At 45.1% G+C, this 21,063-nt stretch overlaps 1 protein-coding gene across 4 annotated transcripts in view; it reads right to left on the reverse strand.

Annotated features, from left to right (window-relative positions):
* Klhdc1 (kelch domain containing 1) overlaps window positions 1–20,486 on the reverse strand; it is a 35,081-nt gene extending 14,595 nt beyond the window's left edge. The window contains exons 1-9 of one of the 4 annotated variants that reach the window (XM_075947941.1): window positions 20,311–20,485; window positions 10,649–10,719; window positions 10,181–10,298; window positions 9,594–9,712; window positions 7,728–7,806; window positions 6,555–6,638; window positions 4,897–4,980; window positions 4,372–4,430; window positions 509–621 (exon numbers count right to left, since the gene is read on the reverse strand). In XM_075947941.1, coding sequence (XP_075804056.1) covers window positions 509–621; window positions 4,372–4,430; window positions 4,897–4,980; window positions 6,555–6,638; window positions 7,728–7,806; window positions 9,594–9,712; window positions 10,181–10,298; window positions 10,649–10,719; window positions 20,311–20,406 — 823 coding nt within the window. In that variant the 5' untranslated portion in view covers window positions 20,407–20,485. Of the gene's footprint in view, window positions 1–508; window positions 622–4,371; window positions 4,431–4,896; window positions 4,981–6,554; window positions 6,639–7,727; window positions 7,807–9,593; window positions 9,713–10,180; window positions 10,299–10,648; window positions 10,720–20,310 lie in introns of all 4 variants that reach the window. The other 3 variants (XM_075947942.1, XM_075947943.1, XM_075947944.1) reach the window with 3 other exon arrangements.
* Window positions 20,487–21,063: the final 577 nt, after the last annotated feature.

Consider the following 21,063-nt stretch of genomic DNA (forward strand, 5'->3'; position numbering starts at 1 on the left):
CCAGGTACATGTCAGGTAAACATTCTACCAGTGAACTATAACCCCACCCTGCAGATATATGGTTAAGAATACTGGGAGAAAAGAATGACTTCAGTATAACTATGAACTATAATTAATCAAAAAAAAAAATAAAACAACAGAGAGAGAGCAATGGCTCAGAAGGTAAAGGTACCAGCTGCAAAGCCCAGTGACCTAAGTTTGACCCCTGGAGCCCACATGGTATTAGGAGAGACCCAACTCTCCTATGCTGTCCTGTCTTCCACACATGCGCATAGGCACATCTCACATATACATTCATGAGCTCTCACACACAGAACAGGAAGAAATGAAAAACGGTTTCTAACCATCCACACCCCCAGGACAGAGGCCCCCTCAGGCTCCCACACGCCTCAGGCAGGGACTGGGACACGGATACGCCCTTCCCCGGATGCCTGCCACCTGGGTACTGCACACCACAGGACTTGGGGTAAGGGAGGAAATGACCGTATGCTAGGCTGTATGGACTTACTCAGAGGAACATTGTCTGCACTTAGTCCACCAAATAGGAAAAGCTTGTCATCAGCGATTGCTGTCAGCGTGTGCCATGACCGAGGTTTGGGGCTCTCTTCATTAACAGAAATCCTGTAGCAAGGAAAAAAAATAAACTCAAACTTTGAATTAAACAAAATGAGGTGTTTTTTTTTTTTTAAATCATCTCAGGTCTTATTTTTCCCCAGCACAGTCTCATCACGCAGCCAGGCTGGCCTCTGGCTCACAGTGCCCCTGCCTTGGCCATTAGTGCTATGCACTGAGCACCACGCTCATCTCAAATCTTCTTTTTGTTTGTTTTTTGTTTTTGTTTTTTGAGACAGGGTTTCTCTGTAGCTTTGGGGTCTGTTCTGGAACTAGCTCTTGTAGACCAAGCTGGCCCCGAACTCACAGAGATCCCCCTGCCTGTGCCTCCCCAGTTCTGGGATTAAAGGTGTGCGCCACCACCACCCCAGGCTCATCTCAGATCTTAAAGGAAAACTTAAGCTGGGGAGTGGAGGTGCACACTTGCAATCCCAGCACCCCAAGATCGTGCATTTGAGGATATCCTGGGCTACACAGTAACTTCAAGGTCAGCTTGAGCTATATACAGACATCTTGCTGGGAAAGAAAGAGACAGGAACGGAGGAGGGGAGGGGAATAAAAAAGGGAGGGAAGGAAGAAGAAAGAATGGAGGAAAGAGAAAACAAAGGAAAATAAATACTTGGTTATAAATCTTTTAACAAGTACGAAAATATGTTTTAAAAGGAGACTACTATAGCCTTGCCCCTCAGCAACGGGAATGAATATTAATTTGGCCCAATCTTTGAGGACTTCTATGTGCATGCTAATTGTGCTTCCTAAGAAGACAGACTGGATCACACATTGCTCTGCACCCATTTCTCTCAGTATGACCCTCAGGCTTCCACAGAGCAGTGTCTTTTGGCACTGGAAGCCTGGCAGCCCTGGGCACAGGTCCTGCGATGTAAACAATCCTACAGCAGACAGAGGACTGAGATCAAGCTTTGTCCAGGCTTTGTTTTTATTTTTAGTTGGGTTTCATTGTTTTGGTTGTTGTTGCTGTTTGTTTTGCTTTTTTTTTTTTTTTGGAAACAGTTTCTCTACATAGCTCTGGCTGTCCTCGAACTCACTCTGTAGACCAGGCTGGCTCAAACTCAGAGATCCACCTGCCTCTGCCTCCTGAATGCTGGGATTAAAGGTGTGCGCCACCGCTGCCCAGTACTTTTATCTTTAGTTTATTTTTTATTTTATGTGCATTGGTGTGTGTTTGTGTGAGGGTACCCTGGATCTGGAGTTACAGGCAGTTGTAAGTCACCATGTGGATGCTGGGAACCAAATGCGGGTCCTCTTGAAGAGCAGCCAATGCTCCTAACTGCTGAGCCGTCTCTTGTTAAAAGTTGCAATAAGCATTTCTTTTTTAGATTCATACACACACATTCATATCCATAAATATACTTGCATTGTCTTCAGAGAATTCCTGAGTCAAAATTAAACTTTCTTTTCTCTTTGTTTCTTTGTGACAGCGTCTCACTCTATAGACCAGGCTGTCCTGAAACTCACTCTGTAGACCAGGCTGGCCTGGAACTCACTCTGTAGACCAGGCTGGCCTAGAACTCACTCTGTAGACCAGGCTGGCCTGGAACTCACTCTGTAGACCAGGCTGTCCTGGAACTCACTCTGTAGAGCAGGCTGTCCTGGAACTCACTCTGTAGACCAGGCTGGCCTGGAACTCACTCTGTAGAGCAGGCTGTCCTGGAACTCACTCTGTAGAGCAGGCTGTCCTGGAACTCACTCTGTAGACCAGGCTGGCCTGGAACTCACTCTGTAGAGCAAGCTGTCCTGGAACTCACTCTGTAGACCAGGCTGGCCTGGAACTCACTCTGTAGAGCAGGCTGTCCTGGAACTCACTCTGTAGAGCAGGCTGTCCTGGAACTCACTCTGTAACCAGGCTGGCCTCAAACTCACTCTGTAGACCAGGCTGGCCTCAAACTCCAGAGCTCTACCTGTCTCTGCCTCCCGACTGTTGGGAGAAAAGGCCTGCACCACCACCGCCCGCTCCAGTGTCTAGCTGAAGCACACTGTAGGCTACCTTTCAGGAAGAAACTGTGCCGGCCATACTTCTACCAAGTGTGCTGCCACAGCTCAGCACGGGTGGCCTCGGGTGGCCTCTGGGCACCCGTTCCTTCTGGGAGCTGCTCCTCTGTGTCCTTCCCACTTTCCTACTAGATTGTCGGGTTTTTCCCCTCTAAGAGTTCTTGGGGACTTTTGACTTCAACTTTCTCTCTAAAAGAAAAAAAAGGCTATAAATAAATATTGCTTTCAGTTTATTCTGGTTTCCATTTTCCAATATGCCTTTTAGTATTTTGTGTACTTTTTTTGTAGAGAAATCTTTAATCTTTAGCTGGTTTTATGAATAAGTCTTTCTTACTTACTGAGTTCAGGGTTACATAATCTTTAATGCCAAAGTTTTAAGAATAACTAGATATTTTCTTCTCACACTTTTAGTTTGTTTGTTTTAAGACAGGGTTTCTCTGTAGTTTTGGAGCCTATTCTAGCACTAGCCCTGTAGACCAGGCTGGCCTCGAACTCACAGAGATTTGCCTGCCTCTGACTCCCAAGTGCTGGGATTAAAGGCGTGCGCCACCACCACCCAGCTCTTCTCACACTTTTATGGTTTTATTTTTTTATTTGCTGGGGTTTGTGTTGTTTTAAAGGCAGGGTCTTGCTATATACCCCAGTCAGGTCTCAAATTTGCCATGTAGCCAAAGCTAACCCCAAACTCACTGTCTTCCTGCCTCAGCCTCCTGAGTAAACAAGTGAGATTACTTGGTGTAGCACTGTGTCTGGCTAGTCACCGTTTTATTTGTGTATGTGTGGAGGCCAAAGGCCAGCAACAGGGCTGTGACTCAGGAGCTGTCTACATTAGCTTTGTTTGTGTGTTTATATGTGACAGGGATTTTCACCCGCCTGGAACTTGCCGGCTCAGGAAGGCTGACTGGCCAGTTAGCCCTAAGAATCCACCTCTCTCTGCCTCCCTAGGGCTGTGACTGGAAGCTCACACACTATACTTGGCTTTTTAAATGGGTTCTGGGGACCTGAACTGGGACCTCATGTCTGCTAGGCAAGCACTTCCTGGCTGAGCTACTTCCCTAGTCCTCGTGGTTTTATTTATTTATTTATTTTGGTTTTTTTTTCTAGACAGGGTTTCTCTGTATAGCCCTGGCTGTTCTGGAACTCACTCTATAGACCAGGCTGGCCTCAAACTCAGAAATCTGCCTGCCTCTGCCTTCCAAGTGCTGGGATTAAAGGTTCATACCACCATCAACTAGCCTATGGTTTTATCTTTAATAGTATTTATACTTTATAATAATATATAGCCCTGATTACACTGCATTACAGGAATATCCAGGTTAATATGTAATCTGTCTTTCATCCATTTCATTATCTAGGTGAAGGTGTGTGGAATGATTCCACCAGCCACTCCATCTCCACTAGACCAGTCCCCAAAGAATACTTACTCTAAAGCCGATATTTTCACATGATTCTTTTCAACTCTTACTATTTTTATGCTTTGTATAATTTGCACAAACCCCATTTAGCTGACTTTGGTACCTGGAATCCTTTCACTTGGGAGGCTGAGGCAGGACAACCCGAATTCAAGGCCAGCCCGGGCTACTTGGTGAGATTCTGTCTCAAAAGGGAGGGAGCAAGGGAAAAAATTTAAATTTCATGTTTTTTGTTTAGATACATAATCTGAAAAAATATCAGCTCAATGTCAGAAACCCAAGTTTGGATTCCGCCCACACCCATCCCTCCAGAGTGGACCGCGGTCTTCAGACTCACCTGCCGGACCAAGTCCAGGTATCCAAGTTTAGATAGTGTAGGTCATTCATTCTAGTTTGCTGAAATAAAAAGCATAATGATCGGACAGCGTTTTAACTCTTTTATGGAATAAAATGTTAGTTTGCAAACAAGTTCAGATCAAGCACGAATTGCCCTAGTCTACTGAGCACTGGAAGCTTAAATAATGGAAATCAATTCCAAGGATTAAGAAAATTAATATGGAGCTCCCAGAATAATGTGCCAGAGAAGCAAATGGAAGAGATGGTTTAAAGTAACAGCTTAGATGTTAAGAAACTAAACATTCCTGACCCTGCACGCGAGTGGAGGGTCCTCACTAAAATACGATTAAAAATCATCTATGACAGTGTGGAGGGTCTCTTTGGGAAACAGAAGACAAATACAAATTAGCACTAGGTGCAGCTTAATCTCTTAGGTTATGTGAATGTTCAGATGCTCCACAGAGTCAGAGGACAAGTTTTGATAAACATCACCCATGAAAATATCATTTCCATTGAAAACACTGACCAAAACGCGTCCGCCAAAGATATACCCTTTATTTCCCAGAACTGCACATGAATGCGCGGCTCGTGGCTGTGGCGGAACTCCACCCTGCAAGCAGAGATCAGAACAGAGGCAGACTTGAGGCAGCTGTACCAGCCACATCCTGTGCTCAGTCAGAACTACAAATAGCTTCTTCAAGAAGAAAACGCACCCCTCTGTCCTTAAATGCCCACCCACCCCGACAAAATGAAAGTTCATATGAGTTTAGCTTGAAATATAAAGATTTTTAAAATCAGATTAAAAAAAAATCTCTCTTCTTTTCTTCCCTTCCTCCACACCAAAGATCTAATATTACATCACAGAAGACTAAGAATTTCCTCATGGCCCCCAAAGTCCTCAAATTCACAAAAACAACTTCATTGATGGTTTAAGTCAAGCTTAAGCCCTTCTCATTTCCTAGGCAATATTGGATTTTAGAAGTTGGGTTTTTTGTTGTTTTTCTCTTCCTAAAATTCTTAGACTATAAAAAAAAATACTTCTCTATCCTTTATCTTCAATGAAGCTCAGCTGATGTTTCAGGCTCACTTGAATAACCGTACTGAGATCCAACTGGTATAAAGAATTAGCATTTAACTCTGTAACTGTTAAATTGAGAAAAAATCATTTTAAAAAGTTGGTCCCTAGAGCTAGAGGGATGCTCACCGGCCAGGAGCACTGACTGCTCCTGCAGAGGACCTACTTCAGTTCCCAGCACCACATGGCAGCTCACAACCCTCCGTAACTCCAGTTCCAGGGGATCCAACGCCCTCTTCCAGGCTCCTCGGGCAATACGCACGTTTCCCACATATCCATGTGGTCAATACACCCATTCACATAAAATAAAAATAAATCTTTAAAAGGTGTTGATCTGTTTGATTTCTATATACTGTTTAAATGAATCTGAATTTATGTTTGGTTCAGAATAAAATAATAGTGATAATATGTTTTCTCTTGGTAGAATCGCATGTAGCTCACGGGTTTGTAAAAACACAGGTGTTGAGCTGAGGGTACAGCTCCATGGTGGAGAACAAGCCTAGTACGTATGAGGCTGTTCACTTGATCTAGCACTGGGGAAAAAGAAAGAAAAAACTCTTGGACTCTGTTTTAAAAGGGCTTTGTAAGAGAGCTGCTAATTCCACAGACACGTGGGGTGAAGAGCGGCTGCAGAGACCCACGCCTGGAATAGCTGCACGGGAGGCAGAGGCAGGCGGATCTCTGTGAGTTCAGGGCCAGCCTGGTCTATAGCGTGAGTACCAGGACAGATAGGGCTTCACAGAAAACCCTGTCTCAGTAATTGTAACCTAGCACCAAGGATGTAAAGGTCAGGGAGGATTGCAAGTTCTAGGTCAGCAGTCCACATCAGTATAGTCCACATAGTGAGACCCTCTCAAAACACCAAAGACAGAAAAGGGAGGGAAGAGGGAGAATTATTTTTCATGCAATTACAAACCCAATTACTAAAATCAAGTACCTTAGGAAAAAGGCATTTTAAAAATATCAATGAATATAAAAATAGCACTCCCACGCAGAAACAAACACACAAAAAGAGTTTATCAAGAAAGGAAAAGCTGGTAAGAATGAGAGTGGGCTGGGCTCAGAGGAAGGGCTTCGGCTCCGGAGGCTCCAGGTAACTTAGCGCTTACTTTAATTTCAGGTTGAGACCAAGTCCTTGTCTTCGTGTCGAACACATGGACATCATTGTGCCAGCCCCAGAAGATCTGCTCTTCCTAAAACAGAAACCATCAGTTAGGAGCTCTGTGGCTGAGACACCAGCACAGTGAAGTGACAGGCAGCGTCGCCACGGTGGCAAAGCCCGGCCCACGCCACACCCCACAGCTGCCCTCAAGCCCACGCGCGCTGCTGCCGGCCTCCAGTACCGCAACTCCCTCACTCAGCCGGTTTTCACTTCCTCAGTTGTATGAGACAGAATGAACATTTATATTTTGAGACCTATTTCAAAACTTATCTTTGCTATAATAAACTTTAGTTGGCTGTTGTTTGCTGCATTAAAAAAAGTACTAACTGGGGGTGGGGGAGGGGAGTGGGATGGAAAGACTGCTCAACATTTAAGAGCACTGACTGTTCTCCTGGAGGACCCAGGTTCAACCCCCAGCACCCACAGGGCAGCTCACAACTGTTTGTAACTCTAGTCCCGTGGGATCCAACACCCTCTTCTGGCCTCTGCCTGCACTACACACACATGGTGTACAGACATACATGCAGGCAGAACATCTATACACATAATATAAAAATAAAGGTAAAAGAATGTTAAATTCACCAGGCATGATGGTGCAAGCCTTTAATCCCAACAATCAGGAGGCACAGCGGGGGATCTCTGAGTTTAAGGTCAACCTGGTCTACAGAGTGAGTTCTAGGACAGCCAGGGCTACACAGAAAAACCCTGTCTCAAAAAAAAACAAAACAAAACAAAACAAAAACCCAGTAAGTAAGTAAGTAAATTTAAAGTTAAACTCTAATTGATCCCTTCTACTTTACCAAAAATTTGGTTCCCCTTTCTAAAAAATGTTTTTCATATCTGGGCATCAATCCCAGTACTTGGGAGGCAGAGGCAGGTGGATCTCTGTGAGTTCGAGCAGAGCCTGGTCCACAGAGTGAGTTCCAGGACAGACTCCAAAGCTACACAGAGAAACCCTGTCTTGAAAAACAAAAGGGAGGGAGAAAGAAAGAGAGAGAGAGAGAGAGAGAGAGAGAGAGAGAGAGAGAGAAGAGTGGGGGGGGGGAGAGCAATTCATTATTCCTAAGGCTTATAGTGATGCTGAATTAAAGAAAAAATTAAAGAGTGATTACTTCCTTACCCAAGATGCATCATGTACATCAAAACAGTCTTGAAGTTCACTGTGCCTCCTGTACCCATAACCACCAAAATATATTAATCTGAAAAACAAACGCAGAGGACAAACTTTAGGAGTCTTGTTTCTAGTTTGCTCAGATAGTTGAAATAGCTGGGCACCGTTGCTCAGGTCTGCAATTCTAGCACTCAGGAAGCTGAGACAGGAGGATTATCATGTGTTCCCAAGTCAGCCTGGGCTACTTAATGAATTCTAGGCCAACTCCAGAATGAGACCATGCAGCAAAAGTCACATAAACAAAAAGAATTTGAGGGGCTGAAGAGATGGTTCAGAGGTTCAGAGCACTGGCTACTCTTCCAGAGGATCAGGGTTCAATTCCCACATGGCAGCTCACAACTCCAGGGAATGCAATACTCTCATACATGCAGGCAAAACACCAATGCACATGATATAAAAATAAGTAATAAATCATTTTTATTTTATTTATTTATTTGCTTTGGTGTTTTGAGACAGGGTTTTCTCTGAGTAACAGCCTTAGCTATCCTGGAACTTGCTTTGTAGACCAGCCTGACTTCGAATTCACAGAGATTTGTCTGCCTCTGCCTCCCCACTGCTGGGATTAAAGTGCACCACCCCCCTCAGCTCCATAAATCATTTCTTAAAAAAACAAATTTGAAATTGATTTCTTCTCTTACCTTACCCACCTAAACAAGCCAAATAAACCACACAATTAGGGTTTAAAAAAACAAAGAACTCAGGGAACGAGACATGAAGGAAATAACCACAGCAGGTGATGAACCTACAGTGGGAGAGAAGAGATCCACAGGCTTCCTCATGCCTCCTACAAGGGCAGGAGAAAGGTGCCACTAGGTACGTGGGGACGTGCAAAGAAAAACCACCACGCTGCCAGCAGTCATGCTTGGGCTGGGATGGCAAAGGAGTCAGAGGAATGTCAGCCTCAGGGGATTGAACACTTGTCCGACTCTTGTAGTCTTTAGGGAAGCTCAGTATGGCCTTCAAAAGCTGGACCAGGGCTTGCGGGATAATTAGTAGCAGAGTGCTTGCCTAGCTGGGTTCACTAAAGAACTGAAAGGGAAAAAGCTGAAGTTCAAGAGGACAGGTGAGCAAATCCCCTGGAGATAATTTAAACTTTCAACTGCTGGAAGCACCTGGATCAGAGCAAAGTTGTACCCAGGAATCATCTGAGGAATCTGAAAAAGTCAGACCACCAGGGACTGTGCTTGAATAGCGTTTGGAGCTTTAGAAGTTTCCAGTAGCAGATGTGTGGAAGCCACACCCAAGAAGAAAAGAAACACAGACTTAGGGGCTCTTTGTGGTGGGGGCAAAGGGGCCATCATGGTGACAGGGTAGACAGAGGAAGCTGGCCTTCCGTGTGCACTTTTAAATATGGCTTCAGATTTTAACAGGTCAGTGTGATAATGATCTAGAAACATAATAAATTATTCAAGGTGAAAAATCCAAACATCGTTTCTTCCATGTTTTTGTTTGTTTATTTGGTTGATTTTTGGTTTTGGTTTTTTTTTGGGTTCCTTTGTTTGTTTGTTTTTTGACGCTGTTTCTCTGCAGCTTTGGATCTTGTTGTCCTAGAACTAGCTCTTGGACAAGACCAAACTGGCCTTGAAGTCACAGAAATCCACCTGCCTCTGCCTCCCAAGTGCTGGGATTAAAGGAGTGCACCACCACTGCCCAGCTCCCATGTTCACTTTTATGACATGGTTCTTACCAGTTTTAGGGCGCTGTTGCCACTGACATCAAAACAAATTATAATTACTGGAAAACATGGTGATTCCTCAAGCTTGGCCAAAGGCTATATCCTAATCTAAGGATATTAAAGTTCAGGTGCCGCTTTACCTGTCTTTGAACACCCAGCAGGAAAGTTTGTCACGTGGTGTGGGTGGTTGTCCATCAAACTTGGTTACTTTTTCCCAGACATAAGTTCCATCTCTTGTTCGTAAGTTGACAAAGTAGAGCTTTGAAAAGATGACGGTAACATTAGGAGCCAACACATCTGGAAATGAACTCTGTATGCGGGGAGGGGGGGTGGGGGGGTGGGGGGGTGGGGGGGTGGGAGGGGGTGGGAGGGGTCTGCCATCCAAAAACTAACCCAACTTTTATTTCCAATAAATACCCATTAGAAAATTATAAAATTGATGAAAACAAGACGGGATTACAGAAGCAATGGTGTGGAGAACATACTGCAACAGCCCCTTCCCCCCTGCTCTTGCCTGTGGGCAACAATCAAGAACGCAGCTCCCTGAAGGAGGGACACACAGGAAGAACACGGCTGCTGCACCCTCCATCTAGCTTTAAAGTCTAACGACTCTAAATTTAGGATGCCCTCCAGCTGTATTCTCCTTAAAGGATTTGCAGATGTGTGGCATGAGATGGCACATTAGGGACTCATGTAGCCGCACTCTTGAGGTAGGAGAAAGGATTACTCGGTTGCTGTAGCCTTTGTCATCATAGCCTCCAAAAACGTACAGCCTGCCGTTGATGCAAGCCCCACAGCTTCCCGACATGGAGGTGGGGAGCTCTCCTTCCATCAGGTGCATTTTCCTACAACAAGGACCACAGAGAATCTCTTACTTTCCTAGCAGACAGAAGCTCCCTTTAAATTCCCTGAGTACTCTTCCCATAGCCAACTGGAAGCAAAATGTATAGCCAGGTGCCATCACACACACCTGTAATCCCAGCCCTGGGGAGATGGAGACAGGAAGATGAGAGTTGGGGACCTGTCAGAGACAGTGAAGGCTTTGAAAGGGATGGGGAGGGACAGAGGGAGGGAAAGAGCTGTAGAGAGAGGAGGGAACACTGTGAACGTAGGGTGTGCGAAGCCTGCTCTTGTCCCCTAGGGTCTACGAGGGCTCTGAGTTAGACGACTCGCGTTTTGGGCTATGACTACTCACCACAGCCCGCTGTCAATGTCGTAGGTCCAAAGTTCATCGCTCGGCAAGTACACCTCATTGTCTTCAATAGACTAAAAACGAAGAACGCACAAAAATTACCACTTTTATTATGTTCTTCACGTATAAAGTTCAAATAGTTCCTTGGGGTGAGAAAAACTGAAATCAATGTTTAGAATAAAACGAGAAATATATGAGTCTCAAGAAGAAGGCTCAGGGTAGCTAAACTTTCACCTAGAAAAACAACGAAAGACACAGCAGAGCATTGTAGGTCCCACATTACAGAAGACTGCTTGGGGTGAAGAGAGCTAGGGAAAGAAGGGCTTTTCTGAAGATATAACCTTCACACACTGAACACATTTGGAGTGTGCTGTGGGCTATTTGTACCCTGTGTGAAGATGGATTGCTGTGATTGGTGTAATAAAGGTCTGAACGGCCAATAGCTAGGAAGGAAGAGGTTAGTTAGGTGGGACTTGCAGGGGACAGAGGACTCTGGGGAGAAGAAAGGCAGAGTTACCACCCAGATGCCGAGGACGCAGGATGGGTAGTGTGGGGAGGTCAAGGAGACACTGGAGAGGTTGGGCATAGGGTGCAAAGCAGAGGTAGCCGGGCCACATGGAAGAAGGGAGATTACTAAAGCAGGTTAAGTTATAAGAGCTAATGGGACAGTGGCTGATGGCCAAGCTGTCACAATTAATGAAGGTCTCCATGCGGTAGTTTGCAGGCTGACAGTTCTAACATCAGAGTACTGCTCTGAGTGCCTGCCGTGTCCTCAGCATCGCCGGCTCTGAAGGCTGTTTCACGCCTGATTCCCCGTCCTGGACACTATTTCCCCCAGCAGGCTGGAAAGCTCTTATCTCAGACCTCATTACACCTTTAAAAATTATTTGGTTTTTCTGTTTGTTTGAGAAAGGGCTTCACTTTGTTCAGACAGGCCTGCAGCTCACCACAAACACCACAGGGGCAGAAGTCACATCTACTTGTTATAGTTAATTTCTCAGAGCTTTGGACAGTGTCCTCATAGAGACAGGTGGACCTAGTGCCAGAACGCCTCATATGTAAAAGGCAAATGGAATTTTTTGTTTGTTTTTGAGACAGGGTTTCTCTGTGTAGCCCTGAATGTCCTGGAACTAGCTCTTGTAGACCAGGCTGGCCTCAGACTCACTGAGATCACCCTGTCTCTGCCTCCCGAGTGCTGGGATTAAGGTGTGCACCATCACCGGCTGGTTATGGCAAATGGAATTTATACTGGATAGCCAAGCAGGCTAATTCCTGAAGAACTGACTGCAGCTTCGCTTTAGCCAGGAATTGAAAAGCTCTGTTTGACTAACATTTCACAGGGGATACAGAAACACAAGTGAAGCCAAAGTCAGAGAAGTTGGCACTAGTTGCTCAGAGCCTTCACCCCCGCATTACACCTTCTTAAATGGAGCTTAAAAAAATTTATGCGTATGTGCGTGTGCGTGTGTGTGTGTGTGTGTGTGTGTGTGTGTGTGCATGTCTGTGCAGGTGCACATGAAGGCCAGAGGCATGGAATCCCTTGGGGCTGGAGTTACAGGTGTTTGTGAGCCATCCGACATGGCTGCTGGGAACCGAATCAGGGGCTTGTTGAAGAGCAGGAAGCACTCTTAGCCACTGGATGGCTCTCCAAACCAATCTCCTCTCTTCTAAATCAAGTTTCCTTTTCCATTGGATCATCCCTATGAATCGTCCCAAATATGGATCTGACCCATCTTTTAAAACCCGAACCATTCTCGACTTCCTCTTTTTCCACTCTTCTGCTCCCATCACAGAAAAACCAAAGAACCAACCAACCATCCGCACTGAATTATCTGTAGTAGATGCTGTTGTCACAGCCTGTGCCCGTGGCTTTTGTGCAGGCTATGCAGGTACTCTAGCGGCCAGCTGTGCTGCACCCCTGGCTTGACCCTTGACCTTTGAACTTTGAGAGTCAACACAAAGATTTAACGAGGAAAGGAGTCCATAACCTGAATGACATCTCTGGGGACTGTCATGGTGGAAGAAGAGAACTAATTCCTGCAAACTGTCTTTAGATCACACACCCCACCTGGCAACACAGACACATACAAATAAACAAGCACAGATTTTCACCTTGAACTTTATGAAGCGTTCCTATGAATGTAAGTAGGGGAGCAATAAAATGACTAAAAATAAGTTGCGTAATTTCTACGTAAACAAAAAGAAACTGAAGAAGAACAAACCCTTCTGAAGCAATCCTCAAATTGCAAAAGTTAAGGAAGGAGGATGAGGAACAGCCGAGAGGAGAACACAGAAGACACGTTCGGTGATGAGTGCACCAGGCCAGTGTGGTGGCACATGCCTTTCACCGCAGCTCAGGAGGAAAGGCAGAAAATCTCTAGGATCTCTGTGAGTACGAGGCCAGCCTGGTCTACGGAGAGAGTTCCAGGGCTAGACAAAGAAACCCTGTCTCAGACAAATAAATAAATATAACAATAATAATATTTAAAAGAATACTGTTGTAAGTACAGAAATTTTGAATGCTTCCTTAAGTAAACTATAGGTCCAACAACTAACGGAAAATACAAAGTATGCGAGGCACTGATGGCGCACGCCTTTAATCCCAGCACTCGGGAGGCAGAGGCAGGCAGATCTCTGTGAGTTCGAAGCCAGCCTGGTCTACAGAGAGAGTTCCAGGAAAGTCAGGGCTACAAACCAGTCAGAGAAACCCAGTCTTGAAAACAATTTAAAAAAATTAGAATTGTAAAAAGACAAAATATTGCTTACCCAAACTTGTAGCTAAAGAGGCATTTGTAAGAAAATGCACAGCCTCAAGTATATTAGCCAATTTAAGGGAGCAACCTAAGAACCCAACTTCAGCAGTTCAAGAAGGAGATGAGCCTGGTGGAGCAGTCTGCAACTGTTACTCAAGGAGCTGAGCCAGGAATAGTTCAATGCCTGCCTGGGCCTTGGAGTGAGTTCAGTTCAAGGGCACCTGACCAGCGTGACACACGGACCCAAAGTAGAAAGGGCTTGAGACATAGATTAGAAGCAGAGCTTGCTAGCAAGATCCTAGGTTCAATTCTCAGTCCTGGAAAAAAAAACACCAAGAAATTCAAGAACTAAAGCAGAATAAGGGAGGAGGGGAGGAGCCTGGTAGCCCACACTTGGGAGGGAGAGGCAGGAGGATGACTACCAGTTCAAAGCCAGTCTGGTCTATATGTCAAGTTTCAGGACAGCTGGGCCAACAGAGTAAGACTCTGTCCCCCAAACAAACAAAAGCAAACAAAAACCACTATATAAATCACAGAATACTAGAAGTAATAAAAATAGATACTAATAACAGAAAAATAAAGTATAAAGGATCCAGTAAATTGAGCTTATTATTCAAAAGGTTGATAAACCTCTGACAAGATTATCTAAGGGAGAAAGATGTCACCAACAACAATTTTTAGAGTGGAAAAGGGGACATATGTATGTAGTGATATTTTATTTGTATTTTAATAAATAAAGCTTGCCTGAAGATCAGAATGCAAAGCTAAGTCACTAGAGGTCAGGGGGTGGTGGCACACACCTTTAATCCCAGGACTCAGGAGACAGAGGCAGAATGATCTCTTGTGAGTTCAAGGCTTCCCTGGGCTACACAAGATCAATCTAGAAACAGATCCAGGTGTTGGGGGCTCACACCTTTAATCCCATCATTAGGGAGGTGACAGGAACTCACAGGAGTGTGGAGTCTGAGGATTTGTGGAGACATGATCTCACCCTTTTGGTCTGAGGTAAAAGGTCTCTCTAGTTGTGGGTTGCTTTGCTTTTCTGATCTTCAGCTTTGAACCCCAATATCTGTCTCTGGGTTTTTATTACTTGTGCTACATCGAATAGTTTAGGTAGGTAGGTAGGTAGATTAGATAGATAGATAGATAGATAGATAGATAGATAGATAGATAGATAGATAGATACAAAATCCCTTACACTAAACCAGACCAACAGCAAAAATCAACTAAAGAAAGATTTGAACATGAAAGGCAAACTAAAATGTTTAGAAAATAATAATGGGCACAAGATACAGAAAACACAGAGCACTGAGAAAAGGGCTGGAATTAAAATTATATTAGAAAATATTATATAAAACTTTTGGCCAAAGAAAGAACTATTGAGAAAGTACAAAAACAAACTTCAAACTGACATTTTCTTTTCAATTTGTATTTATTTTTAAATGTGTAAGTGCTTTTGTGTGTGTGTGTGTGTGTGTGTGTGTGTGTGTGTCTGCACACCACATAGCTGAGGAGGTCTGAAGAGGGTGTTGGATCCCTTGGGCCTGGAATTACAGAAGATTGTGAGCGACCTTGCGGGCACTGGGAAATGAATCCCAGTCCTCCAGAGCAGTCAGTGTTCTTAAGCACTGAGCCACGTCTCCAGTGTGCGAGGCTTTTCCTTTTCTTTTACGTTTAGTGTGTGTGCGCCATAGTACCCATGTGGAGATCAGAAGACACAAATGGGTGTTGGTTCTCTCTTTCCACAGCGTGGGTCCCAGGGATCCATCTGAGGTCATCAGATTTGACACTAAGTACCCTTACCTGCTGAACCATCTCCCTGGCCCAGCATTTTCAATTCATATAACTATACACTGAAAGAATTCATGTAAATCTTTAAAAAAAAAACACAACCCAACAGAAAAATGCATAGACCAGTATTTTCACAAAAGAGAAAACACAAATAGATCACAAAGTTATAAAAACAAACTGATACCTTGACCACCAAGCTGGTTCTGTGGGTAAAAGCACTTACCACACAAGCCTGGGAACCTTGGTTCAGCGCCCCAGATATGGGGCAGAGACAGGAGAATCACCCAGAAACGAGCACCAGCTCGCCTGGAATCTGCAGCAGCAGCAGGCAGCATGGCGAAACAAAGGGAAGGAGAGAACCAATTCCACAAAGTTGTCCTTTGACCTCCACATATGCACCACAGTACACGTCCCTGCACTTCTACACGCGCGCACACACACACACACACACACACACACACACACACACGGCAAACATCATTAATCTGAGCAATGAAATACCATGTCACCCTCATTGTGTTGGCAGAAAAATTAAGGGCAGATGGTAGCAAATGTTGTTTAGGATGTGGAAGAATGAGGAGGCTGGTGGAAATGCAAATTAATACAAATATTTTGTCAACAGTCTGAAATCTCCAATTCAGTTTGCCTGACAAGTCTTTGGTACAGGCCCTAGAGAATGAACACGCCCTGTGCATGTGTGATAGACAACGTAAGGGTGCTCGCTGCCGCTGCTCATTACAGCAGTGAACAACAACAACAGTCACCAAAAGTGGACTAGCTGAGGAACAGCGAACTTACACAGCGCAACACTGCATAGGATACACTTCAGTAACGGACCGTGGCTTGCAGTGTACTTGAGAACTATTTGGTGATATTTAGCGAAGTTGTAGCACAGGTCCTGAAGAAATGGAATGGATAATAAATAAGAGGACTAAGAGGGGGTGAGGTGGGGTGGTGCTAGTGGTGATGGCAGTGGACAGCTAAATCTCTAGGTTTAATCCCCGCACTCGGAGGCAGAGGCAGGTGGATCTTTGAGTTTGAGGTCAACCTGGTCCACAGAGAGAGTTCCAGGATAGCCAGGACCTCAGAGAAACCCTGTCTCTAAATTCCTACATTCGTACATACATACAAACATACACAGTATTTGCTGCTCTTCCAGAGGATGACCGTTCAGATCCCAGCATGCAAGTCGGGCACTTGAGTGGCTCACAACTTGCTATTCCTACTTCAGGGCATCTGGCGCCCTCTTCTGGCCTCTGTAGGTACTCCCACACACAGCAGCCATATACATACATACACATAGCAATTTTTAAAAAGAACAATTAAAACTGATTTTAAAAAACATGTGTCTCGAGGTGGTGGCACAAGCCTTTGATTCCAACACTCAGGATACAGAGGCAGATGAATCTCTGTGAGTTCAAGGCTTGTCTGGTCTACAAAGTGAGTTCTAGGACAGCCAGGGCTACACAGAGAAACCCTGTCTAGAAAAGCAAAGCATAAACCAAAAAAAAAAAAAAAAACAAAAAAACAAAAAAAAAACATAAACCTAAAAGGGAAAATATGCTATAATTAAATTCTCAGATCAAATACTATACTGCTTATAGATGTATGCGTGATAGTGTCAAAGAAGAAATTCAAGATATTGATCATATCTACTCTACAGGTAGGTAATGGACTTTTATGTTTTTACTATTTTATTTCTACCTTTTCAAATCTTCTTCTTTGACAGAGTCTGGCCCAGACTGGTTATTAGCTCCCTATTAGCTCACCCAGGGGTGAGCTGCACACCTGCTCCCTCTGCCTCACCTCTGCAGCGCTGGGATTGCAGCGGGGACCACACGGCCATCTTCCCAACCCAACCCAGGACTCTACCTCCTGCGTCCTCCACTTCTTTGAAACTCACTTACCAACTGCTCTTGGTTTTTGTAGGACTTGAGTCTACCATATACATTACACATATTTCCTCATTTGGGATTAGGGTTCTCATTTCACGGTGCTTTTATAAAAGCTATTTTAAAAACTTTGAACTGCCAATTTTTTCAACTCAGATTTTCTTTTCTCGACCCAGAATTTTAAAATAGTCCTCTTCCTTCCCCCACAGCGAAGTTCTGTTTTCCTGTTTAATTGTCAGTCCTAAGGCTCTGATGGAATTTTCCTCTAGCTATCTTAGAAGAAGCATTTATTGTATAACTAGTTATCCAGATTTAAAATGCTGCTTTTACAAACAAAACAAAAACAGTTGCATAGCCTGACTCTCCGTGCGATCTCTCTCCCAGCCTGTGGCACTGATTGCTTTAGCGCGCCGACACACTTTAGTCTCTGGCGCCAAAGTCCTCCTCCCTTCACCCCCTCAAACATTTTCTAAACGGATCTTCCATACATAACAGGCAAGATTATCATATTTATAGATTAAATTTTCTAGTAGTTCAGAGAAAAACTCATCCTTATCAGTCCTGTTAAGAAATATAAGTGCCTGATTGAGGTCCCGAGAGAAGATCCACCATCTATGGACAGACAATGACTCTTCCTTCACGATCTCGGAAACCGCCCACATTTCACGGCCCTGCCAGCTGCATTGACAGCCTGTGTGGACGCCAACAAACTGGGAAAGGCACAGGGGAGCAGAGAACAAGAGTATCCTAGCCCGACCTGCACTGGCCTCGTGAGACCAGCTTCAGTTCCATTGCTCTTCATTACTCAAGCAAGAAGCACCTTGGACAGCTATCTGTTTTCAGGCAGCGCATCTGTCAGCTTCCACACAGGCACCGCTTGCATTAACGAGGAAAACTGGAATATAAAACAGACGACGCCAACCATATTCCTAACCACCGACTGCTGGAATACCTCCAGCTGCCTGGACCTTTCAGCCGTCTCCTGCTCCAAAGGTCCTTCTAGGACAGTTGATGAAAGAATACTGCATTTTCTGGAGATAAGGCATGCGGTCTTTTTGGCTTCCTACTTTTATTCCCCGTCCACTTATACCTGAGGCGTTACTGCACTGATGATGACTTCCCCCTCCCACTTACACCTGAAACCTTACCACACTGCTGATTCCCCCCACTTATACCTGAGGTATTACCACACTGCTGCTGACTCCTGGGGTTTAGAAAGGAATAGACCCAGTACTTAATCTGAGTTGTATTTTTCAGGGTTGTGTGTGTAGTGCCTCTGCTCTTTGAAATATTCTGGAGAACTGGACTCTTACTGATAACAATTTTCAAGAGTAAAATAAAAATTTAAAACATTCCAACATTTCCTTTATAACGCCAAAGAATTCCACACTGGTCTTTTGCATTTATGGAGTTAAGGTGAATCCATATAAAGATGAGATATTTGAAGATTACTATTATTTTTGAGGCAAGGTCTTGTAGTCCAGGCTACCCTTGAACTCACAATCTAGCAGAGAAGGCCCTTCAGCTCCTGCTTCTCCTGCTTCTGCCTCCCAACTTCAGGCCTTACAGGTATGCTGCTACACAAGCTGGCTGGAAAGATTATTATTTTAATTTTTTCCATTTACCTTATACCATTATCAAGACAACCCGATAATAACACAGCATATAAAATTTAGCAAGTCTATATCTCCAAGTGGTAGATCTTTAAAAACATTATTTAAAAACTTCATGTGCACACAGCCATCATTTGTATATGTAATATGTGCATACAGCCATTATCATGTGTTATGAAGCCAGGCCAGGAAAGGACCACTAGTAATCCCAACACTCAGGAGGTGGAAGGTGGAGGATCAGGAGCTCCAGGGTGGTACCTGAGACCAGTTTCAAAACAAAACAAACAAGCAAACAAAAACAGATAAAGCCAAAAACAATGGGAGAGCTAGTTGTGGTCACTCCTGCCTGTAAGTTTGAACACTGGGAGGCAAAAACAGGAAGCTAGCCCGAACTCTGGAGCCAACCTGGGCTACACAGGAAATTCTAGGCCAGCCTGTTTGAGCTGCAGTGTTGAGATGTCTCAGTTAATTAAATTAATAAAACAAGGCTCCAGAAAGCAGTCCCTGGTGTCATATAACCATCAAAGGGTCAATGCCTTTCTTTATAAAATGGAGATTTGGGGCTAGGGAGATGGCTCGGTGGTTAAGAGCCCTGGCTGCTCTTGCAGAGACCTTGGATTGGATTCCCAGTACCCACGTGGCGGCTCACAACCATCTGTAATGCCAGTTCCAGGTATCCAACACCCTCTTCAGACCTACACGGACAGCAAGCACACACAAGACGCAAAGACATACATACAGGCAAAACATTCATGTACATAAATCTAAAAATATTAAAATAAAATGGAGACTTGTTGGCTATACAGATTAGACCATAATCTATGATCCCATTGGTTAAGATTGAGAGTTCCTAGGGACTCTCAAAAACTAATTCTGATTTTTTTTTCTGATACTGCACTACATTAGGAATAAACACACAAAACAACAACAAAAACCCACTTGGACCTGAGAATTCTTAACACACACATTATGCACTTTATTTCATTGTGAGTCACTCGGGTTACAGGTCTGTCATATAAAGGTATAGAAAAGCCAGAAGATGTAGCGTCTATTTCCAGTAGGGCTTCCGTGGGGCTTATTTTCTAATCCGTAAACGAACGGGGTTGGCGTGGATAACCTGAATTATTTTTCCAATTCGATAATCCTTGCTATCATCCTCCGATCATAGAAACAAAACAAACTCACATTCCAACAGCCATGGCAATACGAATTTTCAACCACAGAATTCCGTGTGCGGTGTTGCGAATACAAATCTATTTTTGAGACTACATAAGTACTTAATTAGCAAAGAAATGCCACTAAAAATAGCTGATACATTTAACTGCTTGGTGACTTGGGTATTTTGAGTCGCACCGTGGCAACAGAAAGACAGTAAAACACAGCACAGCGTCCTGGGGTCTTCTCCAGTCCTGCGCCACGGAGGCTGGAGGAGGCACGCACCCCGGGACCCCGGTTGGGTGGTTTGGGGAGCCGGGGAGACCACGGGCGGCCCGCGGCGAGTGGGGTGCGCTGCGCAGGCGAGCCTCCTGGAAGCCGCTGGGGGTGCCGCGGTGCCGGCAGTCATCCCCCAGCCGCCGCTCCCGCGCCGCCCCGGCGCGCCCGCCCCTTCCCCTTACCACGTAGCCCCCCCACACGTAGAGGAAGTGTCCGTCCACCACGGCGCAGTGGCCGCTGCGCTCCTCGGCCACGCAGAAGGCCTGCGAGTCCGCCATCCGCCCTCCGCGGCCCAGCCAGCTCGGCGCCCGCTTGCACGCACGAACGGATCGCGAGGAGGGTCCAGATTGGCGGAGGCGGAACCGGGAGAGCTGCGCGGCTGCGCGGCCGCCGGGTGCGGCGGGGGGAGGGGGGAGGAGGGGAGGGGGATGGAGGGGGTTGGGAGGGGCAGGATGCTCCCAGGAAAGCTCCTTAGACACATCTCGCTCCTCTACCTGAGCCTCTCTGCAGCCACTGTCTGGACTTCTTAGGTCTTTAGTCATCTGGAACCGTTTCTTCACTTCCTTCTCGTGACGTTCATTTATTTTTAAAAATTATTTTATGTGTATGTCTGTGGATCATGTACATCGTGGGCCTAGCGTTATGGTTGTGAACCTCTATGTGGGTGCTGGGAATCCAACTTGGGTCCCCTCAGCCCTTCCTCTCCAGCTCCATGATGTTCATTTGTGAAGTGAGCTTGCTATTTTCCTGCACTTGGGCCAGGTGCTGGGCTTAATGAACCTCACCTGGGCCAGCTCATTGACATGTATCCTCTCCACTTTTTTTGTAGTTCTGGCAGTACTCCGTCAATCCTCCTGCCTCAGCCTCCAGCGTGCCCACACTACAACGTCCGGCTATAGGTTGGAAATCACATCTGAGGTTTTTGCTTTTGTAGT

Source organism: Microtus pennsylvanicus, chromosome 14 (genome assembly GCF_037038515.1).
Source record: "Microtus pennsylvanicus isolate mMicPen1 chromosome 14, mMicPen1.hap1, whole genome shotgun sequence".
Classification (NCBI taxonomy): Eukaryota; Metazoa; Chordata; class Mammalia; order Rodentia; family Cricetidae; genus Microtus; species Microtus pennsylvanicus.